The 13,488-nt window shown below is 40.9% G+C and overlaps 1 protein-coding gene across 1 annotated transcript in view; it reads left to right on the top strand.

The window, feature by feature from the left end:
• The first annotated feature begins 4,303 nt into the window (after positions 1 to 4,303).
• The window catches only part of LOC141333053 (protein NLRC3-like), a 246,904-nt gene continuing 237,719 nt past the window's right edge, over positions 4,304 to 13,488 (top strand). Inside the window, exons 1-3 of the mRNA XM_073837997.1 lie at positions 4,304 to 4,324; positions 4,413 to 4,475; positions 5,167 to 6,977. Of these exons, the coding sequence (XP_073694098.1) occupies positions 4,304 to 4,324; positions 4,413 to 4,475; positions 5,167 to 6,977 (1,895 nt within the window). The remainder of the gene's footprint in view (positions 4,325 to 4,412; positions 4,476 to 5,166; positions 6,978 to 13,488) is intronic.

Below are 13,488 nucleotides of genomic sequence, written 5' to 3'. Positions count from 1 at the left end.
TCTGGAGAATGGAGGCTTCATAAAAGACTCTCTAAAAAGAGAGGAAACCTGACAACATTCCATCCACTAGCTCTTAGGAGTGGAGGTCTCAAATAACCCTGCCGTGAGGGGAGACCTGGCTACACTCACGCCTAGAAGGGAAAAAGCCTATACTCGACACTGGGGGTATTCAGTGAGGCTGCATAGCCTATGCAACCCGAACTACCCGAGTGGAGCTTCTGCTCAGAGGGAATCTACAGAGTGGAGGTCTCATGACCTAACTACACTTGACACTGACGATGGCCTGTGAGGCTGAATAGCCTGTGCAGCAGGCCTGTCTGAGTGGAGATTTCCCGAGGAGTGGAGGCTTCGCCGAAAGGAAGCCTGGCAACACTCTGTGTGAGGCTGGCAATGTTCTGCGAGCAGCAGAAGGACTCTAAGAGTGGAGGTCCCAAGACCTACTACACTTCAACACTGCAGGTGTTCATCGAGGCTGAATAGCCAATGCGACAGTACTACCTGAGTGGAGTCTGGAGAGTGGAGGCTTTCAAGGAGGGAGCCTAACACACCTCCGTGCTTAGCAAAGAAGAACTCTGAGAGTGGAGGTCTTATGACCTATCTACACTCTAATCCTGAAGGTCATCCGCGAGGCTGACTAGCCTGTGCGACAGAATTACCTTCGTTTTGGAGCTCTTCTGGAGAGTGGAGGCCTGAAAGGTGTCGACACTCAATCCTGCTAGCAGTGCTATCTGGATTGGAGTTGGAAAACTAAAAGGTTTTTGAAAAAAACCAACTCAGAAGATGGACACGGAGGAATGCCCTGCGTGGTCCATACCGTATAGGATTTCAGAAAGGAACCTGCCTTTACGGGAGGAACCTTACCATAAGTATGGATTTTAGTGAAGTGCCTAAGTAGTGCACTTACCACTCACGTGGATTTTAGCGAGTGCTCAAAGACTTGCGTGAGCAAACACCACAAATGTGGTTTTGAATGGGTGCCCTGAGCATAGCGAGGATCACCAGATTTGCAGTCTCTAGGCGATAGCAGAGCCTGAAAGCGGAGCTTCTGGAGAGGGGAGGCTTCAGCAGAAAGACTCTCTAAAACGAGAGGAGGCCTACGACGCTCTCCCTAGGGAAACTCTTCAGAGTGGAGGCCTCAGGAAAACGCTCTAGGCGAGGGGAGGCCTGACTACACTCGACGCTCAAGAAAAGGCAGATACTCACAGTCAGCGCCAATAATGAAAAATTCTCATTTATCATCTAGCTCTGTGTAGTGGAGGCTCCGAGACTACATCTCCAGGGAGAGAAGCCTACAACACTAGTTTTTGGTGAGTGGAAGACTGCACTTCCCCCAAAAAATAGTCAGCGAGGCACTCATGGGCCTGCTAGCTGCTATAACTGTGAGAGTGAAGGTCTCAGTACTGTTGGCTGTGACAGAGGGGAGACCTATTACACTGTGCTTATCAAAGGAGTTGAAAAAACTTAAAGGTTTTGGAACCAACTCGAAGAATGGGCACGGAGGATTATCCTGCGTGGTCCAACCCGTGAGGGATTTGAAGAAGGACCCTGCCTTTACGGGAGGGATCCTTACCATAAATATGGATTTTAGTAAAGTGCCTATTTTTGTAGTGCACTTACCACTCGTGTGGATTTTAGGGAATGCTCAAAACCATTGTGTGAGCAGACACCACTAACGTGGTTTTGAGAAGGTGCTCTAAGCATTTCGCGAGGAAGACACCTGTATTATTCCCGGGCGATAGCAGAACCCGGAAGCGGAGCTTTCAGTGAGGGAGGCTTTAATGGTTACAAGCTCTCTCGAACGTAACAAGCCTGACGACGCTCAACTGAGGAAGCTCTATCGAGTGGAGGCCTTGGTATACACGCCCTCTCAAGGAAGGGAGGCCTTACTACACTCAACGCTTGTAGTGACAGGTCCACGAAAAGAATTCACAAGCTGCCTTAACCTTGTGTTTTCCCGGCCTGTATTTCTGGGAAGTGGAGGCTTAACAGAAACACCTCACATAGGTGTCTCACATCTCATCATTGGCCCAGCCCCAGAGTCTTTGGTGAGGGGAAAAAGGAGGGGCAGGTAGCCCCACACTGGCGACCTGGCCTCGTCTCTGGCCCTTGGACCAGGACGGGCCTGGTTTCCCCCGGTGTTCAGGTGGAGGCGTGGACCGGCGAGGGATGCAAAGCCCCGGGGCTCGGTCCAGATCTTTCAGCAGATCAGCCTGGTACGCCTCTGCAACACTACCATCGTGTGCAGAGGAGCACCGGCCTGACCCACTGCCGCATATGTGCCTTTGGAGCCTTCAGGGTCGATGTCCCTCGCTCTGAGAGATAGTTCGCAAACGTCTGCTCAGTGAGAGGCATCGTCACATATCCGCGCCCATGCATTCCCTCGACATCAGCATGATTCACATGCTGATGCCTGTGAATGCGGGCTGAATATGGCCTGTCCCATTCCCTCTCGATCTCTTATGCAGATCAGGAAGGAATGGGAGGCTCACAGGAGTTGGCTTTGTCATGGCCGGGAAGAAGCCGCTCATCTAGTCTGCCTAGGGCGGCCTTTTCCCTGGCGGGCTTCCACAGAAGGGGTAGCCGCGCGGTCCATAACAGACATCAACTCTTCATATGCGGGGCAAGGAGGCTGCATGGGCTCAAAAAGAGCTCATCTTGTTCCATCTCAACCTCCTGCTCGCCCTGGCTTGAAGCCAAAAGAGCACTCGCTGCAGGACCGGAGGATGTGTTTATTTAGAGACAACACAGCCTCCGCTAGCAGCGCATTCTCGTCTCCGGCTGACGTGCGCGAGAGATTAAACGCTCTCTCAAACTCGTCAGCCAGCTCCACCTGTGATCCCCGCGATCTCAGCCGCCGGGCAGCCTCAGCTGCCGCGGGACCGGAGCCGCGTGGGGCAGATGGATGGCCCGATTCCCTTGAGAAAAGGGGCCAGACGAGAACGGAGTTTCTTAAAGTGAAACTCTCACAATGAACGCGCTCCGCTCTTTCTAGAGCAGAGCGCGCGTGCTCTTACACCTAAACACACCAAACAGAGGTCGTGTGCATCATCAGGTGTCAGATTTCTCTGACACGGATCCGCACACTTCCTAAACAGTTTCACTCTAGGCATCGCTGTACTCACTCGTTTAGAACAGAGGACTCTGAAGACAAAAAGATGGTGTTGTGCTCTCAGGCACCTGCTTTTATACTAAGCAGGCACCTGCTGATGATGTCATAGGCTGGCGCCGGACAGTGTCAAGTTCACTGTCGTTGTTCTATAGCTTGTTTCAGAACCGGTCATGATGAAGGCAGTTCCCAAAGTGTCCACCAGGACGCAGCGTAGAGTTCCCTCCGGAAGGGAACAGTTTTCAGTATTGATAATAATAATAAGAACCATTAGCAATAATTGATCAGAAATAATAACTGTTAACAATTAAGCAGCAAAACAGTATATTGGAATAATTTCTGAAGAGCCATTTGACACTGAAGACCGAAGTAATGATACTGAAAATTCAGCTTTGATCACAGGAGAAATTACATTTTAAAATAACTTTAATAGAAAACTACTTTTTTAAGTATAATAACTCATGTTATTATTTTTACTGTATTTATTGTCATAATAATTCAGCCTTCTTTGCAAAAATAAATAAAGTCTTAATTATTTCAAACATTTGACCGCCAGTTGTATATAAAATAATTCATGTAAAATAGCAAATAATCTTTTTATTATAGTCTAATATATCTAAATTTTTTTAATCACACTACTTGCAAGTGAAAGTCTTCAGATTTACAATGAGCTGGAGTAAGTTTGAGAATTATATTTTTTCAACATTTTCTTAGGCACGTGAAATTACAGAAGAAAGCCTGGATACAGATTTACAAACATTCACTTTTATCTTACGCTGCGATAAATATCGTAAATGGCATTAAGAAATTGGAAAAGGTATTTAGCATCCCTGATAAATGTCTGTCATTTAACATTAATATCCTAAATAGTTAGCAAATATTGCTGAATTGTCTCATCATGTTTATCCGCTTACATTGCCTCAGCTCGCAATCAAGTGCCCCGCAGCTCAGCTCTGTGAACGTTTAACCCCACCTTCTACACTTTGATTGGCTATTTCAAACATTTTGTCATTGATGAGCACTTTTGAGCGACTGCACTGAGCTGAATTAATTAGAATGTTTGACTCAAGTGGGCCGCGTGACGAATATAGGCGACATACATTTACAATAATTCATTCTTGTATATATTTACGCAGTGGGCCAGCCCACATTAAAGAAAATGGTCCATTCTCCTTTGGCATTTGCCAGAATTTCCAGATGGCCAATCCCCCCATGCAAGTGTGATGTGTGACATAAATGTATCTCTTTGCTGATGTGATTGTGTGATTTATGTTTCTCAGTGAGTATTTCTCTCTCTTTCTCACAGCTCAGGCTACGGGAATTACAAACACATCTGTCCCTGTTGGAGCTGATACACATCAAATCTCAGGTAAATAACAATCACTGTCTGTCAATGGAAAGAAGAGAAAATATAACTGCAGCAGCAATTACTGGGCCATCATCGGCAGCTTTTATACAAATATATAGAATAAAACAGTTTGTCCCCAGTGACACCCAGATTACAACAGTATGAAAATGTTAACCAATTGGTGGCACTGTCAACAAATTAATTCAGGCTACGGCTACAGATTCTCATTTCTCATCCACACTGAATCGTTAAAAAAACTTTAAATTCTCCTTAAATTCTCATAAAACCTCACTGAGCTGATACTGTCGAAACAGTCATAGTAAGTTGCAGTTCTTTTGGCATGATAATTTTATTTATGGAAATATCTTAATTTACTAACACATCCAGGTTACACTTTCAAAAAGCTCTATGTCGTCGACAAAAATCCCATCTCAGTGTGGATGGAAGGACAAAATGGAGAGAAAAATGTGTTTTCAAACAAAAACATATTAGTGTGGACATGGGCTGGGTATCATCAAGACATGATTACAGTCACACAGGCAAAAGTTCATTTAAGCAGGTCAACCCATGTTGTACAGCATCACATCCTGCTTAATGTGCTAGAAAACCATTATGTTAAGGAGTATGAATTGATAATGCACCAGTTATTAATAATGATGACATGAAATAAATGTCAAATTGTTTAATGTTTTTTCCATTTTTTATTATAGAGCTGGAAAATTTCTTGAAAACTCACAAAACCAAAATGAAGAAGAAAGCGAAATATATTTTTGAGGGCAACAAAGATGACAGTTACACAGATCTGAAGGATGTTTACACAGAACTGTTCATCACAGAGGGAGATATGAAAGATGTCAATCAGGAACATGAGATTCTGAAGATTGATGATGCTCTAAAGACCCAGAAATCACAGGACAAACCAATCAAATGTGAAGATATATTTAATGAACTGAGGAGAAAGAATGAGGAGAAGATTGTGCTGACCAAGGGAGTCGCTGGCATTGGGAAAACTGTTTCTGTGCACAAATTCATCCTGGACTGGGCAGAAGATGAAACCAGTCAGGATATAGACTGTGTGTTTCTGCTTGCATTCAGAGAGATCAACATGATTAAAGACACAGAGATCAATCTCCATGAGTTTCTGATGAGGTTTTATCCTGATTTGAAGGGCCTGGAGAAATCAAAGTTATATACAGAATCTAAACTTGCGTTTATATTTGACGGACTTGATGAGAGTCGTCTGCGTCTGGATTTTAAAAGTAAGTCAGTGGACACTGTTGAGGAAAGATCATCTGTAGATGTGCTGTTCACGAATCTGGTCAAAGGGACTCTGCTTCCATCAGCTCTTGTCTGGGTGACATCACGACCAGCAGCAGCCAATCAGATTCCTCCTCGATGTGTAGGTTTGTTCACTGAGGTGCGAGGATTCACTGACCAACAGAAGGAGGAGTACTTCAGAAAGAGAATCACAGATCAGACTCTGGCCGACAGAATCATCAAACACATTCAGACGAATCGTAGTCTCTACATCATGTGCCACATTCCTGTGTTCTGCTGGATCACTGCCACAGTACTTCAGCATATTCTCATCCGGACCAATGAAGAGAACATCAGCACAACACTCACTGAAATGTACATCCACTTCCTGCTGATACAGATGAACATGAAGAACCAGAAATATGAAGAACGAGAAGAACAACAACATACCAAGCTCCTGGAATCAAATAGAAAAATGATTCTGAAATTAGCCAAGCTAGCATTTGAACAGCTGAAGCAAGAAAACATTGTGTTTTATGAGGAAGATCTGAAAGCATGTGGTATTAATGTGAGTAAAGACACTGAGTTCACAGGAATGATCGCTGAGATCTTTAAGAAGGAAGATGGCCTTTATAAGAGAAAGGTTTTCTGTTTTGTTCATCTGAGTGTTCAAGAGTTCCTCGCTGCAGTGCATGTGTTCATCTGTTACCTGAACAAGAACAGGCGAGAGCTTCAGTTTTTCTTTGAAGATTCACAAAATACAATCAGACAAAAGCTTCATTACTTCCTTAGAAATGTCAAATTTCATGAGTTAACAAAGAGGGCCACAGATAAAGCAATGCAGAGTAAGAGAGGACATCTGGACCTGTTTCTGCGGTTTCTGATGGGAATTTCACTGAAGTCCAGTCAAAAGCTGCTCAAAGGCCTGATCAAACACACTCAAGACACCACAGAGAGCATCAGACGAACAACTGAATACATTAAACAACAACAACAAAATGAGGATATCAGAGATGAAGCTTTAGTCAACCTATTCTACTGCTTACTGGAGCTCAAAGATCATTCATTATTTGAGGAAATCCAGAGTTACATCAGTTCAGATGAAGGTCCAGGAAGGGATCTCTCCTCTTCAATGTGCACATTGCTGACTTATGTACTGCTGATGTCAGAGAAGGTTCTGGATGAGTTCAACCCAAAGAGGTTCACGTCAGATCCTTCAAACTATGAGAGACTCATTCCAGCTGTGAGATGCTGCAGAAAAGCCCTGTGAGTAATGTCTTCTGTCTTCTGTCTGGTTTGACATTCACATTTGCTGAATCACTGTTCAAATATGTGGAGGACTAGGTATGGGATGATTTTAGACTCAAATTGATTAATAGATTCACTCACAATTATCCATGTACTGCATACATTTAATGCATGTATCTTACTAACCACAAACAAATGCCTTTCAATTGATATCAGTGTAATTCTGGATTAAATGATCGTGCAGCGATTTGTTCAAACACAGACATGTTTGCAAATTAAAATGTTCTGTTCTGCATTAATATATCATAAATTACTCATGCAAAAAGGATTCTGTGCATTTGTGGATCAGGTGACACGCGTGCATTTATTGACGTCTTGTTTGAGTCAATCTTGTTCAGTTCATTTGGATTTTGAGACATTTTCGTAGTTTACAGCATTTTACACACGAACAAGGCCCAGTGTGATTCATTAACATGAACAAGATTTGGGAAAAAAAAACACCTTTGTGTGTCTGCAGAGTTAAGAATTACATTAATGTGCAGCATTTTGTTAAAACAGAGACATATTTGTGAATACAAATGTTATAGTTTTTATTAAAGTATCATAATTTGTACATGTAGCCATTGAAATGTGCATTTATGGATCAAGTAACACATGCATTTATTCACATCTTTTCTGAGTCAATTGTATTTGATTAATTTTAGTTTTGAGACTATTTATCCTTGCTCAATCCACACACAGCTCACGATCCACACACAGCTGAGCAGAAGAAAATCAGCGATCACTAGATGACACTATAGCTCCAGTCACATGTGCGTGACCATTGCGTACGGTTTAATGAACGTTACATTGTGTTTTCTTTGTTTCTTTTTGGTTTGACTATCCTCCTCTGTCCATAGAAATATAATACAGACATTTTATTGAACTTGTTCTAAGACATAATAGCTTATAGCCTTTTAATTTTGACAAACAACAAGTTGTTATAGTAGCTCATTTAAACTATTAGTAATTGCACGTTTATATTAAAACAATTATACTATATTAAGCTTTTTTAATCTATCTGTTTTCTTTTTATTTATTATATAATTTATATATAAAAACCTTTATACGTGTACTACGTTAGGCTGAGACTTGTCATAGCACTTGCATGTTATTGCTCTTTTGTTGATATTGATTGCTTTCATTGTCTTCTTTTGTAAGTCGCTTTGGATAAAAGCATCTGCTAAATGTAAACCAATGAGCCTTTTCAAGAATAGCTTTTTCCACGCTCAAGAGGACACATAAAGCATGCTAGCTAAAGGAATGACAATGAATGTCTAGAGAAATAATAGCTAGAACATATTTTATTTACTTATGGGCAACAAATCTCTCCTTACCTAACCCTAAACTATTTAAAAATAGATATTGTCTATTGTCTGTCTTTTTCCTATCAGTATTTTATTTATATATAATTAACAAAAAAAAAAAAAAAAAAACTCACACTAGCTTGCTGTATTCTTTTTCTATTCTGTTTTCTTATTTGTTATATAATAATAAAAAACTTCCCACGTATATACTGCATTAAGCTACCTGAGACATAGCACTTATTGCTCTTTTGTTGAATCTGATTGCTTACATTTGTCTGCATTTGTAAGTCGCTTTGGATAAAAGCATTTACAAAATGACTAAATCTAAATGTAATGTAAATGTAAGCCCATTAATGCATTATTATTAAAAACTTCAGTGTTTATTATTAAAACACTGAAGACGCTGTTTACCGCGGTCCAACGAGATGAAATGAACATGACATGAGTTTATTCTCAGCATTTGATTTAGACTTTCCTTCAAATTTTAGCTTTTTTCTTGAAACACAGCGACTTTATTCTCGAAATTCGTTTATTTTATTCTCAACATTTAATTGCAAAATTTTTCTAGATATTATTTAATCTCACATTATAATGACTTAATTCTGGAGATGTTTTTTATTGTTTAGTGCTATAATCCTTTTTCCAAATGTTTCATATTCACAATGTTGGCTATTTGATTTTGATTGCTACAATCTATTATTTATTATGCTCCCCAGACTTAAAAAAAAAAAAAAAATCTTCTTCACATGGGCAAATACGTATGTGCTTGTACGATGAGCTATTTTAATTGAGCACTAGATGTATCTGGGCTATTATATGTTGGTTGAATGTTTTATAGGTTAATGAACAAGCTGCAATGTTTGCAATGCAGTGTGTGTGTTACGATTGGATGGAGATAGCACAGGGCAACGACCTGCAAACAAAGCTTCTTTATTATAATCCAACAAAATCCAAATGGGAAGAAAGACAAGCACACCAACATAACGTTAATACCGGACAACAAGACACAGAACTGAACCAAACTGATAAAAGGACACTGCATAACACAGACAGGTGAATACAATGATGCTGAATGGGGATAAACCAAAGCAAACAGAACAACAGGGGAGACAAAGGGAGAGACCAAAGCACACTGACTGAACTGTGACAGCAAGGCGACGGTGCGATTAAACAGTGTAAATAAAATATGCCTTCATTTTTTAGTCATATAGATCACTTAAAACTGTAAAGGGTCTTTTATTTGTGTAGGCTACACTTACAATAGCAACAAAACTTGTGGTTTTGAAAAATAACGCTGCGCTTTCTGCTGTCTCAGTCGAACTGGAGCGCAGAACAAAAATGAAGAGAAGCTCAGGTTTAACTCGAGGACATGAGAAATACAGCTATCTATAGGAAGCTTGAAATGTCTATTTCGAAAGAACCAAATACAAACACTCTCTCATTGAAAGGTGCATTTCTCTTGTACCGCGGAGATCATTATCAACAAATTTATCGTTGCAATCAACACTGACTCAGAAAACACTTCAGTAATAAGTAAATAAAATATGTTCTAGCTATTATTCCTGTCATTCCTTTAGCCAGCAAGGTTTATGTGTCCACTTGAGAATAGAGAATAGACTATATACTATAGCCTTTAAAAGGCTCATTGGTTTAATATAGTATAATTAATTTAATATAAATGCGGAATTACTAATGGCAAGGAATGGATAACTGACAACCTGCTGTTGAATTACAGAAAAAAAAGGTGCCGTCATGTGACTGGGGCTATAGTGTCATTGTCACACCCCTGGACTGTCTATGTTGGTTTTTTCTCAGTGTCTCCCCCTGCTGGACTGTGTGTATTGGTTTCTTCCTTGTCCATATTTGGACTTCCCCCTCGTTAGTGTGAATCCCTACCTGTCCTCGTTAATCAGTGTGCCTTTATAAGTTGGTGTGTTTGCTCAGTTCCTTGTCTGGTGTTGTTGTTACCTCCGTTGTTTCTGTGTTCTCCTGCATTTCCTGTCCCTCCATGTGGAATTATTAAAGAATTTTGTTTATATCTTTAGTTGTTTGTCCCTTCCTGTCTGCATCGTGACAGTCAACTAGTGGTCACTGATTTTCTTCATCTCAGCTGCGTGTGGATCACGAGCTCTGTTTGTGTGGATTGAGCAAATCTAAATAGACGGAACTAAAGTCTCAAAATTCAAATAAAACAAATAGAATCAAATATAATTAGAGAGATGTAAATAAATGCACGCGTGTCGCCTGATCCACAAATGCACATTTTAATGGTTACATGCACAAATGATGATACTTTCGTACAAACTATAACATTTGTATTCACAAAATGTCTCTGTTTGAACAAAATGCGGCACATTAATGTAATTCTTAACTCTGCAGACACCGGGTGGAAAGCATTTGTTTCAGTGTAGTGACTCAAATTTGCAATTTTTCAAAATCTTGGGCCTCGTTTGTGTGTAAAATACTGTGAATTGCGAAAATGAAGTCTCAAAATCCAAATGAACTGAACAAGATTGACTCGAACAAGACATAAAAAAATGCACTCGTGTCACCTAATTCACAAATCTCCAAATTGAAAGGCATTTGTTTGTGGTTAGTAAGATACATGGATAAGATGTATGCAGTACATGGATAATTGTGCGTGAATCTATTAATCAATATGAGTCTAAAATCATCCCAAAACTAGGTGTGTCATAACTATAGCTATCAGATATTTTCCCCTCTATACTGTGTGCTTTTAAATATACTGTGTTCTCTTATAAATTGGCTCTGTTCTCCCAGATATTGAGTCTGTTGCTCAAACCTTGTTTTTGCATTACTGAAGACCAGAAGAGCTTTTGTAATTCAGGTGTCCAGTATAGGCTTATCTCCCTTATGGAGCAGTCATGGCCCAATGGTAAGAGAGCCGGCTTGTAACCCAAAGGTCGCTGGTCTGATTCTCACACTGGCAGGAATTGAAGGTTGGGATTGTGAGTGAACAGCGCTCTATCCACCTTCAATACTATGACTGAGGTGTCCTTGAGCTCCGGTGTGTGTTCACTGTGTGTCTGTTCACTTCTCACTGCTGTGTGTGCGCACTTGGATGGGTTAAAAGCAGAGCACCAATTTCTACTATGGGTCACTGTACTTGACAATACGTCACGACTTTTACTTTTTTTCAGTAAATGGAAGCAAGCTGATTATAGTCAGCCTTCTCTACACTGTCGACTAAACATACTGAGGTTTGACATTCACATTCACTGAATCGCTATGATCAAATATGTGGATGCATAGGTGCTTCATAACTATCGCTAGCAGATATTTCCCGTCTATATTGTAGTATGATTGTATCAGTAGCATTTTCTCCAAAAACACAAGGCATGCAATGCCTACTCAAAAACCTGATGAGAAAACAGTCAGAGTTCCCAAACATCCTGAAAAACCTGTAATTTTGTGATGCAGTTTTTCAGGTATGGGAATTAAATAATACCAAAACTTCCTTAATGACTTCTTTGAACAGTTAGTTTTAAAGAACTGTTTCATGTTCATTTAACCCTTTAGAACGTACGATCACACCGGTGTGATTTGTCTTGGCTGGTCCCTTATGCGTATGATCACAACGGTGTGATTCGAACGTTCGCCGCATCACGTGATCAGCTGCTGAATTCAAATCTGTTTTGGCGCTTTGGCTGGCTCTGAGCCAGATCGGACGTGCTGAGTGCTTGTCATATTATCACAACTATTAAGTGTTTTCAACCATATAATGCTTATTTTAGGTTTCAGATATTTAAATACACATAAGTACTAGCAAGACCATGCATTTATAGTTTGTAAAATACACACTGATGTCTATGGAAGCGGCAATAATGATCCTACAAATATATTCTGACAACATATTTTATTGATATCATATACAGATTATGTAGGTAACTCTGAAGTTCACTCTCCTCTTCTCCCAGCTCACCAGAGACTTACTTTAATGTCTTTCGGGAGGAGAGGATGCATTTGCGTGTGTTAAATCCCACAGCTCGGATTCAGCGCGAACAAACATGGCGGCGCCCATCACCCGGTATATAATAACTAACGCGGTCATAATAAAAGTGTTTGGACTTTTAAATAAATTTACTTGCACATATTTCGAAATCGGAATATCAGATATTTCATAATATAACGAGCATGCTTGTAAATATTAATGATAAAAAAGGGAAAACTAAATAAAAGCGATCCATGTGTCTTACAGTGCTATTGTGGCTGCGGTGTGTCACATGACGCGTCGCCATGGAAACAGTAATGCCAAACATTCTAAAATAACGGTCGCCTAAAAAAACTCACTCTTTGGGGTTAGATGGAATATTTTAAACTCACGTGTGAAAAGGTTAAAAACATGTTTCCTCTTCTTGTGGATTTGATTATTACAATACTTTATTTCCACTTCATCAGTAAAATCCTCAGCTTTGAGGATCATATTTTTCTTGGTTCTTTCCTCATTTAAGTGGAACAGGTTCAGTGCATTGACAACTTGACAAAGACTGTGGCCAGATCATTGAGTCAGTGAGTTGAACTGGATTAGTTTGATTCATGAATGATTTGCTGCAGTTGAGCACAAATGCAGATGAGTTATGTGTAACGTAAAGAGTGGAGGAAGCAAGTGCAAGTTGATGACAGTTTATTAATGATGAAACAGACAATACATTGACGGTGATGAAGTCTCTCGGCTGGGTGATGCAGGGGCAAGATGGCTGGTGACAAGGCTGAGTGAAGTCCCGTGGTGGTGGCGTGAATCCGGTGCTGACACGAAGAAGACACGATGACATCCAACACGAACAATCCACACGAAGACCAGACTAGAGTGACGACAGGAACAGGAACAGAGATCCGGATGAACTATCGGACGAGGGAGAGGAGAATGAGGTGAGTATTTAAAGCCAGCGATAATGAGAGACACCTGTGCCGGACTGATTGGCAGCTCAGCTGAGCGAGCCGACATCACATGACAAACATACAGATCACGAGACATGAGAACACGGCAGATGTGTGAACTGTGACAGTACCCCCTCTCCTAGGAACGTCCCCTGACGTTCCCAGATCGCCCTACCTGTTGATTGTAATCATCAATAAGGGAGTGATCCAGGATGTCTCTGGCAGGTCCCCAACTTCTCTCCTCTGGACCGTAACCTTCCCAGTCCACCAAGTACTAGTATCCG

This window comes from Garra rufa, chromosome 4 (genome assembly GCF_049309525.1).
Source record: "Garra rufa chromosome 4, GarRuf1.0, whole genome shotgun sequence".
Classification (NCBI taxonomy): Eukaryota; Metazoa; Chordata; class Actinopteri; order Cypriniformes; family Cyprinidae; genus Garra; species Garra rufa.
The sequence above is the reverse complement of the archived record's forward strand: the minus strand, read 5'-3'. Positions and strand labels throughout refer to the sequence as shown.